Raw genomic sequence first — 18,438 nt, 5'->3', positions numbered from 1 at the left:
CAGAAAGTAATTCTCTTTTGATACTGCCTGTCATGCACAAAGGGACACTGGAAGAAGCAGAAGAGAGTTAGGCTGTCCTACTCAGACTGGGAGGTGTGTGTGTGTGTGTGTGTGTGTGTGTGTGTGTGTGTGTGTGTGTGTGTGTGTGTGTGTGTGTGTGTGTATGTGTGTATGTGTGTGTGTGTGTGTGTGTGTGTGTGTGTGGCTGTCTGCACAAAGAGCATTGGAGAGGACTAGCCCAGTCAACTCTACAGGATCCTGTGTGCGACAGCCCGGGCTCTCTGGGGACTATGGCTGTCTTCTGAGGGGTGTTTGAGCAGGTCCATGGGCATCAGAGGGATGGGCTGGTTCTGCCTGCTCACCACCACCTCGTACGGGGGCGCCTCCTCCAGGGGGAACGCTGACAGGGAGATGGAGGATATTGGCTGCTGCCTGAGCTCGTGCAGTCCGATTGGGTAGTGGGAGGAGGCGGCGCTGCTGGCGGACACCCAAGAGGCTCCAGCAGACGGCTCCTCCATCTCCAGGCTGGTGTAGGTGGCCTGCTGGTGGCCCCGCTGACAGGGGTCCGTGAGGGAATACGGAGGGGGGTCGTCTGTGGGGACGTATATCTGTGTCGCACCTGGTCCCACACATTCATCATAGCTGGAATAAAGAAGAGTATATCAGGTAAATAGGTATAACATTTTAAAAGAGGATATCTCCAACCTTCAAACAATGGTTGGCAAAGTGTTCATTTAGCCTATGCTGATGGACCTGGATTCTATGTTTGTAGTTAGCAACATGAACACAAATGAAATGTTTAGCATAAGAAGACTAAACATAATATAAATCTGAATGGTGAAACAGGCCTGTTAGAGGAGATTCTTGTCATCTACTGTGAGCTCTTTTCCTGTGTGGCGGCTGCTAGTCTTGGTTTGGTGCTTTCCATGGGAGAGCCTGCCAATGGACAGTTATTTCAGCTCTCACATAACCCACAATCCCACAGTGCACTGGAAGTCTGTCTAGCACATACAACCACCCTACTAGAGCTGCTGGGCTTTATAGAGGCCCTGTAACACAAAGACAATAACAACACATCCGCCACGCTGATCCTCAACACGGGGGCCCCTCAGGTGTGCGTGCTCAGTCCCCTCCTGTACTCCTTGTTCACTCATGACTGCATGGCCAGGCACGACTCCAACACCATCATCAAGTTTGCAGATGACACAACAGTGGTAGGCCTGATCATCAACAACGATGAGACAGCCTATTGGGAGGTCAGAGACCTGGCCCTGTGGTACCAGGACAACAACCTCTCCCTCAACGTGATCAAGACAAGTGATGATTGTGGACTACAGGACAATTCTCATCGACGGGGCTGCAGAGGAGCAGGTTGAGAGCTTCAAGTTCCTTGGTGTCCACATCACCAACAAACTATCATGGTCCAAACACTAAGACAGTTGTGAAGAGGGCACGACAAAGCCTATTCCCCTTTAGGAGACTGAAAAGATTTGGCATGGGTCCTCAGATCCTCAAAAGGTTCTACAGCTGCAGCATCGAGAGCATCCTGACTGGTTGCATCACTGCCTGGTATGGCAACTGCTCAGCCTCCGACTGCAAGCCACTACAGAGGGTAGTGCGTACGGCCCATTATATCACTGGGGCCAAGCTTCCTGCCATCCAGGACCTCTATGGCAGGCGGTGTCAGAGGAAGGCCCTGAAAATTGTCAAAGACTCCAGACACCCTAGAGATGGACTGTTCTCTCTGCTACCGCACGGCAAGTGGTACCGGAGCGCCAAGTCTAGGTCCAAATGGCTTCTTAGCTGCTTCTACCCCTAGGCCATAAGACTCCGAACAGCTAATCAAAAGGCTACCCAGACCCCTCTTTTACGCTGCTGCTACTCTCTGTTTATTATCTATGCATAGTCACTTTAACTCTACCTACGTGTACATATTACCTCAATTACCTCGACTAACAGGTGCTCCCGCACATTGACTCTGTACCGGTAGCCCCTGTATATAGCCTCGCTATTGTTATTTTACTGCTGCTGTTTAATTATTTGTTACTTTTATTTTCTATGTTTTTATTTATCAATTTTTTACTCGACACCTTTTTTCCTTAACATCTTAAAGCATTGTTGGTTAAGGGCTTGTAAGTAAGCATTTCACAGTAAGGTCTACACCGATTGTATTTGGCGCATGTGACAAATAACATTTGATTTGATAAGCAGAGAGAGAAAGAGAGAAAGAGAGAAAGAGTTTGACATGGTGTCAGTCAGGCCGACTGGCTTGTATAACATTATGTGAGATACGTTTGCCACGGCCCATCATCATATGTGTAGACCAACCGCTAAATCGCCCTCTACCACCACGACACTGACCCCAGGGGATATCTGGGAATAGAGAAAATACAGTGCGATAATTGAATCTGTGGAATTGTAAACAGTATCACCCTCTCAGAGAGCGGGTGTGGGGAAGCAAGGCAAATGGCACTGTGGCTGTGGATTACTTAAGCCTGTCACCTCCGGGTTGGGCCGGGTGATACACAGATATTTAATGATGAGAGAAGGTATTGGGAGCCGGAGTAAATGAGATCTTTATTAATGATAGACTGGAGGAGAGTTCTACTTCCTCTACACAGGGCTTCCAGTAAAAAGTTTAGCTAAGCTGAACAGTAGGAACATTCACAATTGACCTCATATCAGTCCAGCTATAAAGTGTATTAGATATACACTGAGTATACAAAACATAAGGAATAACAGCTCTTTCCATGACAGACATAGACTGACCAGGTGAATCTAGGTGAAAGCTATGATCCCTTATTGATGTCACCTGTTAAATCCACTTCAATCGGTGTAGATGAAGGGGAGGAGACAGGTTAAAGAAGGATTTTTAAACCTTGAGACAATTAAGACATGGATTGTGTATGTGTGCCATTCAGAGGGTGAATGGGGAAGACAAAAACTGTAAGTGTCTTTGAACGGGGTATGGTAGTAGGTGCCAGGTGCACCAGTTTGAGTGTGTCAAGAACTGCAATGCTGCTGGGTTTTTAACACCCAACAGTTTCCCATGTGTATCAAGAATGGTCCACCACCCAAAGGATATCCAGCCAACTTGACACAACTGTCAAAAGCATTGGAGTCAACATGGGCCAGCATCCCTGTGGAACACTTTCGACACCTTGTAGAGTCCATGCCCTGATGAATTGCGGCTGTTCTGAGGGCAAAAGGAGGTGCAACTCAATATTAGGAAGGTGTTCCTAATGTTTTGTACACTCAGTGTATATTTTCTGCCACCACATTGCCCCATTCTGTTCTAAACGTTATTCTGGATGGTTTCAAATGGGTTTGAGGTAAATGAAAGTATGTGAGCTACTCTTTATACAGAGACCTATACAGTCAGGTATCTGCTCCTCATAGAGACTCATACAGTCAGGTATCTGCTCCTCATAGAGACATACAGTCAGGTATTTGCTCCTCAAAGAGACTCATACAGTCAGGTATCTGCTCCTCATAGAGACTCATACAGTCAGGTATCTGCTCCTCATAGAGACTCATACAGTCAGGTATCTGCTCCTCATAGAGACTCATACAGTCAGGTATCTGCTCCTCATAGAGACTCATACAGTCAGGTATCTGCTTCTCATAGAGACTCATACAGTCAGGTATCTGCTCCTCATAGAGACTCATACAGTCAGGTATCTGCTCCTCATAGAGACTCATACAGTCAGGTATTTGCTTCTCATAGAGACTCATACAGTCAGGTATCTGCTCCTCATAGAGACATACAGCCAGGTATCTGCTCCTCATAGAGACTCATACAGTCAGGTATCTGCTCCTCATAGAGACATACAGTCAGGTATCTGCTCCTCATAGAGACTCATACAGAGTCAGGTAGCGGGTCCTCTCCTCTGCTGGTGCTCTGTGCTCAGTGGGACAGTAAAAGGTGCTGTTCAGGAGCCTCAGTAATGATTGCTTGATTTCAAATGAGTCGCGTAGCTGACTAACTCCCCGGCCACTGCTCCCTCCACCCTCCATCACTGTGCTGCAGAGTGCTGCCTGTCTGCCTGCGTGCAGAGCTATTTTAGACTCCGGCCGCGCTCCGGCTCATTCAGACAGACTTAATGTCCCCAGAACACAGCAGGACAGAAACATTTCACATGATCCGGGGTTACAGACAAAAACAGGACTTGCCATTAGCCGGTGCTATAGTACAAAAATGGTTTATAAGGCCATTTTCTATGCAAGACTACAGTGGGCCATTCATTTGCCATATAGCAGTACAAATCCAGAGTGAAACCTGACAGACAACATTGACTTTATTCTAAAACTTTTCACCTTTTTTTCCTATTCTACTTGGATCGACACATTGAAAGAGATTGGTTAACGATTTTGAGTAAAAAGGTGAGAGTGATCTTAGATACTTTGTAAAAAAGGTGAGAGCATTTGAGATACTTTGTAACTGTGTAACCAAAGCAACAACAAAAAAATCCTCCTTCTGGTTCTGCATGTGTAACATGCTCTGTTATGTAATGACTGCATAACACAACAATGTTAAAGCAGTGGGCACAGAAACGCCAACTTACTATTGAGAGGTGATGACACAAATGGCAGTCAGTGGTGATGCATACAGTATCTCTCAATTACTTTATTTTCTTATCTCAAATACTTTCTTCTAGGAGTTGAAGAGGAGGATGATGCCCCACTTCTTATTAGTAAATATTGCATTATCTTATTAGTTCAAATTCTCTCTGGTAACTTTCTGTTATCGAGTAGATTGTATTCCATACTCTTATGCATCATTGGTTACAGCTGTGTAGACAACTGGGCAGTATCAGAACAAACTGACCAGGTGTCATCTGACTACTTGAAGTATCCTGATGTTGTGGGTAGAGAAGGATTTGTTTTGCTAGTAATCACTGTCGAGCACTGGGGCCCTTCAAAAGCACTAAATCAGGAGTTCCCAAACATTTTGGGGCCGCGACCCTATTTTGACATAAAAATGTTTTGCAACACCACCATGTAAAAAAAGTGATGGAATCAACAGCCAATGTTTACCTTTTTATTTAGGACTATGAAAGTCTATTACATATCAGTGACACTATTTATGACAGTATTTCAATCTGAAGGAAGTATGGTTTGAAGTGACATCAAAAACGTATTGAGAAGTTCAGAAGATCATCAGGCAATAATGTTGTTTGATCTTCTGTGTAGAAAAGAACATAATCATTGATAATGTTTTTTCCACCCCAGTCTGATTTAGTGCCTGGTCTTGTCCACCCTGTTCTAATGAGACCAGCGTAGCTTGTGGGCATCGTAGAGGGAAACAGAAAACCCATACGTGTTCTGGATAGTCTTATCGTTCAGTGATGGGGTCATAATATTTTGTAGTTTAAACCGTTCTAAAGATAGAACGACATTTGTAGGAAGAAAACAGAAATCGCTCTGTTTATTACAACCGCATATAACGGCTACTGGAGGTTACTTACTTAACCGTGGTTCTATGAACCAAGCGCTTTCCCCCCCCAGTAAATCTCGCAACCCCATTTTCAAATCAGGTGACCCCACATGAGGTTGCGACCCCTAGTTTGGGAAACGCTGTACTAAATACTGTACATAATTCTGTAACGCTCGTCGGAAGGATGAGACCAAGGTGCAGCGTTGTACGTGTTCATGCTTCTTTATTAAATCCGAACACCAAACAAAACAACAAAAGAACAACGAACGTCACGTTCTGAAGGCTACACAGAGCTAACAAAAAACAACATCCCACAACCTAAGGTGGCAAAACAGGCTGCCTAAGTATGATTCCCAATCAGAGACAACGATAGACAGCTGTCCCTGATTGAGAACCATACCCATAACATAGAAACACAAAACCTAGAAATAAAGAACATAGAACGCCCACCCAAATCACACCCTGACCAAACCAAATAGAGACATAAAAAGGCTCTCTAAGGTCAGGGCGTGACAGTACCCCACCCAAAGGTGCGGACTCCGGCCGCAAAAGCTGAACCTATAGGGGAGGGTCTGGGTGGGCATCTATCCGCGGTGGCGGCTCTGGTGCGGGACGTAGACCCCGCTCCACCTCTGGCTCACCCCACTTTGGTGGCGCCTCTGGTGCGGGGACCCTCGTCGCCGACCCCGGACTGGGGATCCTCGTCGCGGGCCCCGGACTGGGGACCCTCGTCGCGGGCCCCGGACTGGGGACCGTCGCTGGAGGCTCCGGACTGGGGACCGTCGCTGGAGGCTCCGGACTGGAGACCGTCGTTGGAGGCTCCGGACTGGAGGCCGTCGCTGGAGGCTCCGGACTGGAGGCCGTCGTTGGAGGCTCCGGACTGGAGGCCGTCGTTGGAGGCTTCGTGCCATGACTCATCACTGGAGGCTTCGTGCCATGGATCATCACTGGAGGCTTCGTGCCATGGATCATCACTGGAGGCTTCGTGCCACGGATCATCACTGGAGGCTTCGTGCCACGGATCATCACTGGAGGCTTCGTGCCACGGATCATCACTGGAGGCTTCGTGCCACGGATCACCACTGGAGGCTTCGTGCCATGGATCATCACTGGAGGCTTCGTGCCATGGATCATCACTGGATGCTTCGTGCCATGGATCATCACTGGGCCGTGGAGACACACTGGAGGTCTGGAGAGCAGAGCTGGCACAACCCGTCCTGGCTGGATGCTCATCCTAGCCCGGCAACTGCGGGGCGTTGGCACAGGACGCACTGGGCTGTGAGAGCGCATCGGAGACACTGTGCGTAGAGCCGGCACAGGATATACTGGGCCGAGGAGGCGCACTGGAGGTCTGGAGCGTAGAGCTGGCACCACCCTTTCTGGCTGGATGCTCACCCTAGCCCGGCAACAGCGGGGTGCTGGCACAGGATGTACTGGGCTGTGGACACGCACCGGAGACACAGTGCGCAGAGCTGGCGCAGGATATCCTGGACCGAAGAGACGCACTGGAGGCCAGATGCGCTGAGCCGGCACCATCCGTCCTGGCTGGATGCCCACTCTAGCCTGGCCAATGCGTGGAGCTGGAATATAGCGCACCGGGCTATGAGTGCGCACTGGAGACAGAGCCACATAACATGGGGCCTGACTAGTCACACTCTCCCCACGGTAAGCATGAGGAGTTGGCTCAGGTCTCCAACCTGACTCAGCCAATCTCCTCGTGTGCCCCCCCCATCTTTTTGGGAGTGGCTTCTCGGGCTTCCATGCTAGCCGTGTCCCCTCGTAACGCTGGGCCCCCTTTCTAGCTGCCTCCGCCTTCCTAGCTGCTTCCACCTGTTCCCATGGGAGGCGATCCCTTCCGGCCAGGATCTCCTCCCACGTCCAGGATCCTTTGCCATCCAGGATGTCCTCCCATGTCCAGTCCTCCTTACCACGCTGCTTGGTCCGTTTGTGGTGGGATGTTCTGTCACGCTCGTCGGAAGGATGAGACCAAGGTGCAGCGTTGTACGTGTTCATGCTTCTTTATTAAATCCGAACACCAAAAAAACAAACAAAAGAACAAGGAACGTCACGTCTGAAGGCTACGCAGAGCTAACAAAAAAACAACATCCCACAATCCCTAAGGTGGCAAAACAGGCTGCCTAAGTATGATTCCCAATCAGAGACAACGATAGACAGCTGTCCCTGATTGAGAACCATACCCGGCCAAAACATAGAAACACAAAACCTAGAAATAAAGAACATAGAATACCCACCCAAATCACACCCTGACCAAACCAAATAGAGACATAAAAAGGCTCTCTAAGGTCAGGGCGTGACAAATACCCACATATCTCTTAACTTTTCTAACCCATATTGTTAGTCAACTCTAGTCAGAAGGAATATAAAGTTATCAGCTGTTGCCCTGGATACTTTCAGCGGGTTTTTTTCCTACTCGTTTTTATGAATAAATGATGATCATGCTGATCCAGGAAAGAGGGTGAGAGTCTCAGCTTGCAGAAGTGTGTGTGTGTGTGTGTGTGTGTGTGTGTGTTTGTTTACGTGTGTCTGATATTCATCACACAGCTCAGCAATGTTATTAATCCCTTCAGGGTGCAATAAACTACCAGCACCACATAAACATTGAAAATAGGGCTTTTCGCTCTAAATCAACACGCTGATACAGACGTTTGTCGAGAGACTCCAGAATTTCTTTGCCAGGTATGGTAGCGTTGTGGACACCTGAGGGCCTAGCTGTTTTCATGCCAGGGTTTCATGAGTGTTACACTAAACTCAGAATCCCCTCTCTGATTCGGGTGAGAATACTTTGCACGTTGCAGTCGCCCCCCTTATGGGAACTATAAGTCCCCTAGGATGCTAACACAAGGTGTTGCATGCTACAAATAATGAATTATTAGCTAGCAAAATAAGATATAACACCGCTACAGCCTAGCCCTGTTTAGATTGTCTAATCAATCCTGCCTGCAGTCTACTGCTGTTTTCAATAATCTACATGCTGTATGTGGTGGTAGGTAGCCTAGCGGTTATGAGCATTGGCCCAGTAATCGAAAGGTTACTGGTTTGAATCCCTGAGCTGACTAGGTGAAAATCTGTTGATGTGCCCTTCAGCAAGGCACTTAATCCTAATTGCTCCTGTAAATCGCTCTGCTAAATTAGGTAAATGTATGTTTGCATACACATTCATTTCCCTGAGCAGTTGTATAATTGGGCATAATTTGTCATAGGATGAAACTACAGTATGGAGAACCATGGGACTTCTCCAGAAATACCTGTGGTGCATATGACACAGAATGTGTTACATTCCAACGCCTAGAGAGGCGTTCACAACTATGATACATGAATGCAGGTGCGTTAGGCTGTCAAAAAGTTGGACGTAAAGCGCTATATACATCTTTATAGGTATACAATGTACTCCAAAGCCCAAGGAGAGGTGTGGGTCACTAGAGGGAGGACCTCTGGCTTCCGGCCTATAGCTCTAGAGAGATGACAGCACTGACTGGAGCATATGGCCCGGTCTGGCCACTGCACTGCGGGGCTGGCACAGGGAGCTCACTCTTTCAGCTCCCTGGCTCTGTCAGAGGCCCATGCCTGTAGAGCTACGTACAAGAGCAACAGTGTGTGGTTATGAATGTGCTGTGCATACCTTATTGTGCATATACCTGTAGATGTTAGTGTGAGTTTGTGCGTGTGTGTGAATGCATGCGTGTGTGTTTAAATTAGAATACACTCAGTGTACAAAACATTAAGAACACCTGCTCTTTCCATGACAGACATAGACTGACCAGGTGAATCCAGGTGAAAGCTATGATCCCTTATTGATGTCACTTGTTAAATCCACTTCAATCAGTGTAGATGAAGGGGAGGAGACAGGTTGAGACATGGATTGTGTATGTGTGCCATTCAGAGGGTGAATGGGCCAGACAAAAGATTTAAGAACCTTTCAACGGGGTATGGTAGTAGGTGCACCGGATTGTGCCAAGAACTTCAACGCTGCTGGGGTTTTTCACTCTCAACAGTTTCCCGTGTGTATCAAGAATGGTCCACCATCCAAAGGACATCCAGCCATCTTGACACAACTGTGGGAAGCATTAGAGTCAACATTCGCCAGCATCCCTGTGGAACGCTTTCGACACCTTGTAGAGTCCACGAATTGAGTCTGTTCTGAGGGCAAAAGGGAGTGTGGGGTGCAAGTCAATATTAGGAAGGTGTTCTTAATGTTTTATACACTCAGTGTATACAGTACCAGTCCAAAGTTTGGACACACCTACTCATTCAAGGGTTTTTCTTTATTTTTACTATTTTCTACATTGTAGAATAATAGTGAAGACATCAAAACTATGAATTAACACATATGGAATCTTGTAGTAACCAAAAAAGTGTTTTATATTTGAGATTCTTTAAAGCCACCCTTTGCCTTGATGACAGCTTTGCACACCCTTGGCATTCTCTCAACCAGCTTCACCTGGAATGCTTTTCCAACAGTCTTGAAGGAGTTCCCACATACGCTGAGCACTTGTTGGCTGCTTTTCCTTCACTCTGCCGTCCAACTCATCCTAAACCATCTCAATTGGGTTGAGGTCAGGTGATTGTGGAGGCCAGGTCATCTGATGCAGCACTCCATCACTCTCCTTCTTAGTCAAATAGCCCTTACACAGCCTGGAGGTGTGTTTTTGGTTATTGTCCTGTTGAAAAAGCCATGCTGGTTAATTCTGCCTTGAATACTAAATAAATCACTAACACTGTCACCAGCAAAGCACCCGGAAACATCACACCTCCTCCTCCATGCTTCACGGTGGGAACCACACATGTGGAGATCATCCGTTCACCTACTCTGCGTCTCACAAAGACACTGCGGTTGGAACCTAAAATCTCAAATTTGGACTCATCAGACCAAAGGACAGATTTCCACCGGTTTTCTTGGCCCAAGCAAGTCTCTTCTTATTATTGGGGTCCTTTAGTAGTGGTTTCTTTGCAGCAATTTGACCATGAAGGACTGAGTTCTTAAAATTTTCCGTATTGACTGACCTTCATGTCTTACAGTAATGATGGATTGTATTTCTCTTTGCTTATTTGAGCTGTTCTTGCCATAATATGGACTTGGTATTTTACCAAATAGGGCTATCTTCTGTATACCAGCCCAACCTTGTCACAACACAACTGATTGGCTCAAATACATTAAGATGGAAAGACATTCCACAAATGAACTTTTAACAAGGCTCACCTGTTAATTGAAATGCATTCCAGGTGACTACCTCATGAAGCTGGTTGAGTGTGCAAAGCTGTCATCAAGGCAAAGGGTGGCTACTTTGAAGAATCTCAAATATAAAATATATTGTGATTTGTTTAACACTTTTTTGGTTACTACATGATTCCATGTGTTATTTCATAGGTTTGATGTCTTTACTATTATTCTACAATGTAGAAAATAGTAAAAAATAAAGAAAAACCCTGGAATGAGTAGGTGTGTCCAAACTTTTGACTGTTACTGTATGTAAATAATATAACAGTGTGGTGTGTGTGTGTGTGGATATTTGTGCTGGGATGTGCCCAGTTCTCTCTCTGCGGAAGCAAGTTCCTTCACGGGCTCCCCAGGTGAGCTGCTGATCTAGGTGGTGTAAGCTCTGTAGTTTCCCTCAGCCATCTGTGGCAATGGCAGCACTGCCCAGCATCACATGCCTTTCCCTTCATCCATCCACTCCACCCCGCTGCCTCCTATCCCTGACTATGCACACAATGTACACTACAAAACACACTCTCTCTTTTATCCTCTCCAATGCACTGGTCCTCAGCCCACATATTTAGATATTTCTATTTTCAACTGGATATTCTTCATGATCTAAATCTACCTCAATCTTTGACACATCTTAGCCTAAATTCAGACATAAGAAAACATTCCTGTGGTGTGGTTGATGTTTCCCACGTTAATTAGAACAGCAATGAAGAATATGTAGCTTGAGAAGACGTAGTTTGGGAGTGATAAAGGCACATTAGGCCTCAGACAGGAATCATGCCTCTGTTAATATGAGGAGTGATTTCCCTCCCTCCACAGCATAGCAGAGATGGATGGAGGCTATGAGAGGCAGAGGCATTGACAGAGTGGCTTGTTCAGCACCAACAACCAAGCCCACCACCACCACCACCACCACTAAACCCATCTAACAGTGGAGCCTAACATCCAAACCAATAATAACACAAGCTCTCTAAAGGCTTGAAAGCACTACTTGACAATTTGCCAAGAAGAAGCTAGTAATCCAGTCTGGTCTTATCATCAAATACGTTGTGTTAGCATAGGACTTTCTTAGATGTAGCTGTGACACTGCAAAGATAAACACAGTTTTTGACAATCTGTTGATCATTAGCATATCTGTCTCATTAAATGACAAGCTATCAACAACCAGGTGTTGGCATTTAGCGCAGAACAAAGACTTGTGTTTTTCATGTGAAGAGACACGATTTGCTAAACCTCCTCTTCCTCTTCCTCTCACTCGTGCCCACTCAATCTCTCTCTTGTAAGCCTTGTTTATACCTGGCGGTAACATGCATCCTGTGTCCTGATCTTGTCCACATTCTGACTGTGCCCACATTTTCAGATATACATCTACACATGGTATTTAAATGTCTCTTATCCATCCACTGTGTCCAAATTCTGACCAGATTTCTTGGTCCCTCCCTTATTTAAAAAAAATATATGTATTTATTGATTTTAAGACACATTGATGTCATAAGTCAATGTTGCCACCTGACTGATGATTTTAGAAGGCAGGATAATGGTGATTTAAATGGTTTCACTGTCCAGATCCATGTACACTAAGATATTGAGACACAATGCGTGCCTGACTACCTCCGGAGTTGGTCAGGAAGACCTGATCACAATCCGTCTTTTAATCTTCTACACCTGTCTAAAAATGTGGGCACAATCAGAATGTGGATAAGATCAGGACAAGAGACGCATGTTAGAACCAGTTATAGATGGGGCTTTAGCCTACGTTTACATACTGTATGTAACCTACAGGTTTATCTGATGGAAAAGGCCAGTGAATAAATGAGGCAGGACATTACTATCTATACAGAAATTGAGTAGATTGATATAACGCCAAACTGACTTACACACTATTCAGTGACATTAATAGCCCTGTCTATGGCATGTTATATTCCATATTTTTCATAATTTTTTGTTGAACAGGAAAGGGCCTGATGTTTCAGATGGCTTCTCTGGAGGGAGAGGTAATTTCACCCTCTTTAGAGGCCCCTCACAGGGCCGTACACAGGGGCCGCCGCACTAATGGAACTGTCATATAAATGCAAATAACATTGTGACTCTGTGAAACAAACCTTGAAGGGCAAGCAGGCAGAATTGAGCCGGATAAACAAACCACGCGCACACACACACACACACACACACACACACACACACACACACGGAGTCCTGAGCGGCAGGTAGCCTAGCGTTTAGGAGTGTTGGGCCAGTAACCGACAAGGTAAAAAATCTATCTATGTGTCCTTGAGCAAGGCACTTAACCCTAATTGTTTCAGGGTCCCGGTCAATAATGACTGACCTGTGCTCTGACCCCACTCCCCGAGGGTGTTTAAGTGTGATATGCAAAAAATGTATTTCCAATTCACAAATGTGAAATAGTACAAATGTAAGCACCCACCTAATTATCTTATCTCATCTTTATACCTGAGGGAGGGGAGGGAAAGGTGGGTGGCTTCAAACCAAACCCACAGAGTAGTCTATCCATCTACAATAGTTACAGAAAGGTTGAATTTCCTCTCAGGTTTGTTTTCTATCTTCATTCTGAAATACATGGGGTCATTCCAAGATAGTGAAATCATCAGGAGCAGTTTAGGATGTAATCACAGCCCAGTAGTCAGTAAGCAGGTGTAGTGTCAGCCAGAGATCAGAGTGGAGATGATGTGGTGGAGGTTGGCAGGATGTCTAGACCTGCAGATTGGGCCTGTGGAGGTTTAGAGGACTGTCAGGATCATCCTCCTCCTATGTAATCCAACCACAGTCAGGAAAGAGTGCATTAACTAGACTCTAGCACACTGAACCTAAACAGGGAATAAAGAACTGCTTCGTAGCCTAACCTCTCTCTGTGAGGAAACAACCTTTTGATTATTTTATTTTTATTTGATCTTTATTTTATCAGGGAGTCATACTGAGACCAAGGTCTCTTTTACAAATGAGCTCTGAATTACAGAAATGACAGAAAATACACACATCAAAATATAAATACAAAATGCAAGCAAAAAAAAAAACACATTCATCAGTAGTACAGTCCTCAATCAGCTTTCTGAATTGCCCTAGAGGCACCAAAACATCAAATTTAAGAACATTTGGTAGATTGTTACACCTATAAGGTGCAAGAAAACTAAAAGCTGATTTATCTAACTCAGTAGAGACCAAAGGAATTTCCAGAGTTAGCCATCCCTGAGACTGGGTGTCTAAAGTTTAGTAATCATGTTAGGTACAGTGGGAGTTTTTGTAAAAGGGCTTTATATATGAAAACATAGCAATGTATCAACCTACAGGACATCAAAGAGCCAACCGTTTTCTGGTTAGAGAATGCAGTGATGAGTACTTCAACTGTACGTGGTTGCAAAGGGCATAAGTGTCTTAACAGCGCGATTTGCCAAGGCAGGATACTCTGAGCACAGCCCAATCCAGAAATCTGGCAGTGGCTTCTGATTAAATAAAATTTTCATGGAACCGCTTGTTGCAATTTCGATGAGACTCTCTTGTTCAGATATCGGTAAGTGGACTGGAGGCAGGGCATGAAAGGGATAACGAATCCAGTTGTTTGTGTCATCCGTTTCGGGAAAGTACCTGCGTAATTGCGCACCCAACTCACTCAGGTGCTTCGCTATATCACATTTGACATTGTCCATAAGCTTGAGCTCATTTGCACACAAAAAAAATCATACAATGATGGAAAGACCTGTGTGTTGTCCTTGTTAATACAGACAGAGAAGAGCTCCAACTTCTTAATCATAGCCTCAAGTCCCGCACATTGAATATAGTTGAAAAAGCCTATTTTTATTCTCAGTTTCTTAGCTAAGTCATCAATATGCTTTTTAAAAGACAGCTTTTCATCTATCAAAATGCCCAGATATTTGTAAGCAGGGACACGATCAATATGGACACCATCCAAAGTACATATGTTTAAACCATCAGAATTGTTTTTATGCACCCTAGAGAACAACATTTACTTAGTTTTACCTGCATTCAATACTCATTTCATAAAGTTATTGTAATACAATGAAGGTAGACTGTAGTTCAGATAGAGCCTGGTCAACAATGGGGCAATAGCATACACAACAGTATCATTGGCATACAAGTGCAGGTTACAATTTTTTACAGACAAGGTCATATTATTAATGTAAACAGTAAAAAGTACAGGACCCATAATTGACCCCTGCGGATTTAACACCATCAGTACCCCCGACACATTGAGTTCTATCTGTCAAGTAATTTTTAAACCAACTGTCAAGACTGGTTCTCAGGTTGAGCTTGCTTCCATTTTGTTACACTAACCTAAGGCGATCCTCTCCTCTCATTGAGAGAGGTAGTGAGAAACAGTGTTTATTGTGCCATGTATTACAATCAATGTATTCTAGACTCTCATTTCTTTCACCTTCTTTTATCAGCTGGCATCATCACAAGTGTCTTTAGAAAGGATGGCAGACCAAACTGCAAGAGAGAGGAATACGGCTGAATTATTAAAGACGCCAATTAGCTGGGCTGCCATTTAGATCAAACACACCGGGAGTCTTTCACCACAAAGCAGTGGCATTTACCAGCAGCACCAGAAGCTTGCTCAGGGAGCGAAGCAGGCTGTGCGCCTGGGCGGTGAGTTTAGAGTAGAGGCGGAGCACCCAGCCATGAAAGAGTTGAGCTGTGCAACAGTGCTCTAATGAACGACTTGACACAACAGCATGGTTCAACTCAACCTCAGAGAGGTTACCGAGGCCTGCCCTAACTCAGCAAGCATGCAGGAGAACTGAATTGTAAGGCTGGTGTGTAAATGGAGTCTTCTTTCCCTCTCTTTCTCTTTCTCTCTTTCTCATATCTCTCCTACTCTTTCTGTCTTCTTACTGTATGTCTTCAAAGACTACACTAGGAGGGTAGAGGACAGCCATCTTGGCAAATTGAAACTAAAAAGGCTTTCAAAAGAATCTTCAAGCACAATCCCCACAACTGTTTGCTGCTGATAAGGTGAGCAATGTATGATACATACATTATGATTTAGCAGACACTTTTATCCAAAGTGACTGAGTCATGCGTGCATACATTTTACATACGGGTGGTCCCAGGAATTGAACCCACTATCCTGGCTTTGCAAGCACTGTGCTCTACTAATTGAGCTAGAGAACCACAGCTATCGCATGGAAACTGGAATGCAAATGAAATACATATTTTATATATTCCAAAACCCTTTACATTTCAATCATATAACCATAAGAGTGCACTAAGTACAGAAAGCCCATAATAGCAACTATGGCTCTCCACTATGGTGGATGATAATGTGATCTTCAGATTGATTAGAGAGCTCTTAAAACCACTTCTCACATCTACTCCTTACTACAGCTCTCCATTCCTCAGCCCATCCCTCCATTCCATTACCTTGTCCCTTCACAATGGTCCTGCATCATTATCATAGTCAGATCCTAACACACACACACACACACACACACACACACACACACACACACACACACACACACACACACACACACACACACACACACACACACACACACACACACACACACACACACACACACACACACACACACACACACACACCCTGGGGATCACCCAGAGGTAACCCTCCATAGTGGTGATTATGATCATTACTCATCCATCATTTATCACAATGTATGAAGATAACAGCAAATACACCATCAAAAAACTCCCTTTATCTAGCCATGATGGTGACCAAAGGAATGAATAGGATCGTAATGCCATTTGGGTGGTAATACAGTAGAGTTAAATGACTTACTGAGGCGGGGAGTCTGGATACATCACATTGACTTGTGATAGAGTCTCCACGTAGGAGTCAAAGTCAAACGCTGGAGGGAACTCCTCGATACACGTTGACCTCAGCTCCCCGATGGAGCCGCCGTATGAAAAGCCATCCGGAGCTGTGGAGAGGCAGGGCAGTCTAATACAACACAATAGCTTTTTTTCTCAGTGAACTATAGCACAGTCAGGATTGTAAATATGCTCTGTGCTCAGTTCAACTGAATTATGTATCTCATGGTTTAGGGATCCTACATTGAACTGAATAAGCAGATTTACAGTAAATATTTATTTTTGCAGTCTATCTGTACTGTTTTTACACTGGAGCAGTCAGAATATTTTAGGAAACATAAGGCTAAGGGCATGTGGCTCCTTGAAGATAGAGGGGCTGTGATTGAAGCCAGTGTGATATAATCTGGGTATATCAGCCTTTGGCCAGGCAGAGGGAGAATGGGGCCGCGTCCTCACACAAAGGATGCTCTTTGAGCTTTTTGTGCTGTCTCTGTGTGGACTGACAATGGGACCCAGTCCATTGGGCCAAGTGGCCTTCCACAGACATGGCTTTGGCTGTGTGTGTGTGCGATTCAGTTTGGTGCAATATTTTGTTATTTTCCCATTCCGTTATCAACCCCACAGGCAGAGTATGGTCCCTTTAGATGAGATTTAAGGAGAAGAGCACTGGTTGGTTTAAATGCCAGCTCTGGAGAATGCCAAATGTGGCATATTAATGCCATGAGGGTGAAATGTGTTCATTGGAAGACTAAACTGGATATCTTCTACTGATTCAGCTCTGGGAAAAGTAGCATAGAAAATTCATGGCCATACATTTTGTCCCAGGAATTTGTAAATAAGACCTATGAAACCACTTGCAACTGAAAACGGATAAACTAAAGCTTATAAATGAACGGGCCTCTAACACACCTACTGGCCTCATCGATGGACAACTCTCTGTAACTCACCATAGCTGGCCCGCAGGTGGGGGTTGCGCAGACGGCTGTCTTTGCGCAGGCTGCCCACGATGATGGTAACGCAGGACAGGAAGAGCACCAGGCCGATGACGATGCCAGCCACCACCAGCGGTGACACCAGCAGGCTGGCCTCGCTGCCCCCATCACGGCAGTCTGGGTACTCATGGGCACTGCTCTGGTTCGAGCTCACTGCACAGTTCACAGACCACAGGTGGGGCCCAGCCACAGAACAGAGAAAGCAGGGAAGAACGGAATAAAAGAGGGACAGTGTGGAGAGAAGGAAGAGGGAGGTGATAGAGAGAAGAGAGTGGTGAGAGAATTAGAGAAAGCAGAGATAAAAAACACATTCAAACCCTTTGTGGCAATGTCAATGTGAGACATTGCCTCCATGACCCTATGGAGAGAAACATGTAAGCTGATATTTCTCATCATACACATACCTCTCTGTGGACCGCAGGTCAGGAACACTCCCAAGATTTTCATTCCTCAGCGGAGGAATAGATTCTCAAGTCTGCAGTGTTTAATATTTAATCCTCAACCCGTTAGAATTTTTAAATACACGGGGTGGAACTCTTTCATGTCAGCTCAGGAGGCAGAAACCCAACTTCAGCCATTAGTGGCTCTTCTCAAATCCCCTTCACCCTTTTCATCAGAACTAGAGGGAAACCAAAATAAGCGCACACAACATAAATAAAATGTACTCAAATAACACCACATAGATAGTGACACAGACAGATTCAATATCCAAGTGCAAGCCGAGATAATACAAGCTGCAGTGTTATCTTTGCCACATTTGGCATCTGAAAATCTTTTTGGGGACCATCAACAGGAGACAAGAAATCTAATCAATTTATTTATGAGGAGGCTGTTGTCTAAATGCTAATCATATTAGTCTCTATTCATCTCTTCCCTGCTGAGGAATTCCTGACATAATTGAGGTTATAAAATATTTGTGTTGATCACAATCAATGTTCATCTTTTAATCCACAGTGAGCATTGTGTGTTGATTT

At 45.1% G+C, this 18,438-nt stretch overlaps 1 protein-coding gene across 1 annotated transcript; it reads right to left on the bottom strand.

Annotated features, from left to right (window-relative positions):
* Window positions 1–248: 248 nt before the first annotated feature.
* Window positions 249–17,911, bottom strand: LOC120052294 (protein BEAN1-like). The gene is made up of 4 exons (XM_038999127.1): window positions 17,869–17,911; window positions 17,420–17,617; window positions 16,441–16,582; window positions 249–642 (listed from the first exon to the last, which is right to left on the bottom strand). The coding sequence occupies exons 1-4, from the start codon at window positions 17,909–17,911 to the stop codon at window positions 249–251; spliced, it is 777 nt and encodes a 258-aa protein (XP_038855055.1).
* Window positions 17,912–18,438: the final 527 nt, after the last annotated feature.

Source organism: Salvelinus namaycush, chromosome 1, assembly GCF_016432855.1.
Source record: "Salvelinus namaycush isolate Seneca chromosome 1, SaNama_1.0, whole genome shotgun sequence".
NCBI classification, from domain to species: domain Eukaryota; kingdom Metazoa; phylum Chordata; class Actinopteri; order Salmoniformes; family Salmonidae; genus Salvelinus; species Salvelinus namaycush.
This window is presented reverse-complemented; position numbering and strand designations above follow the sequence as displayed.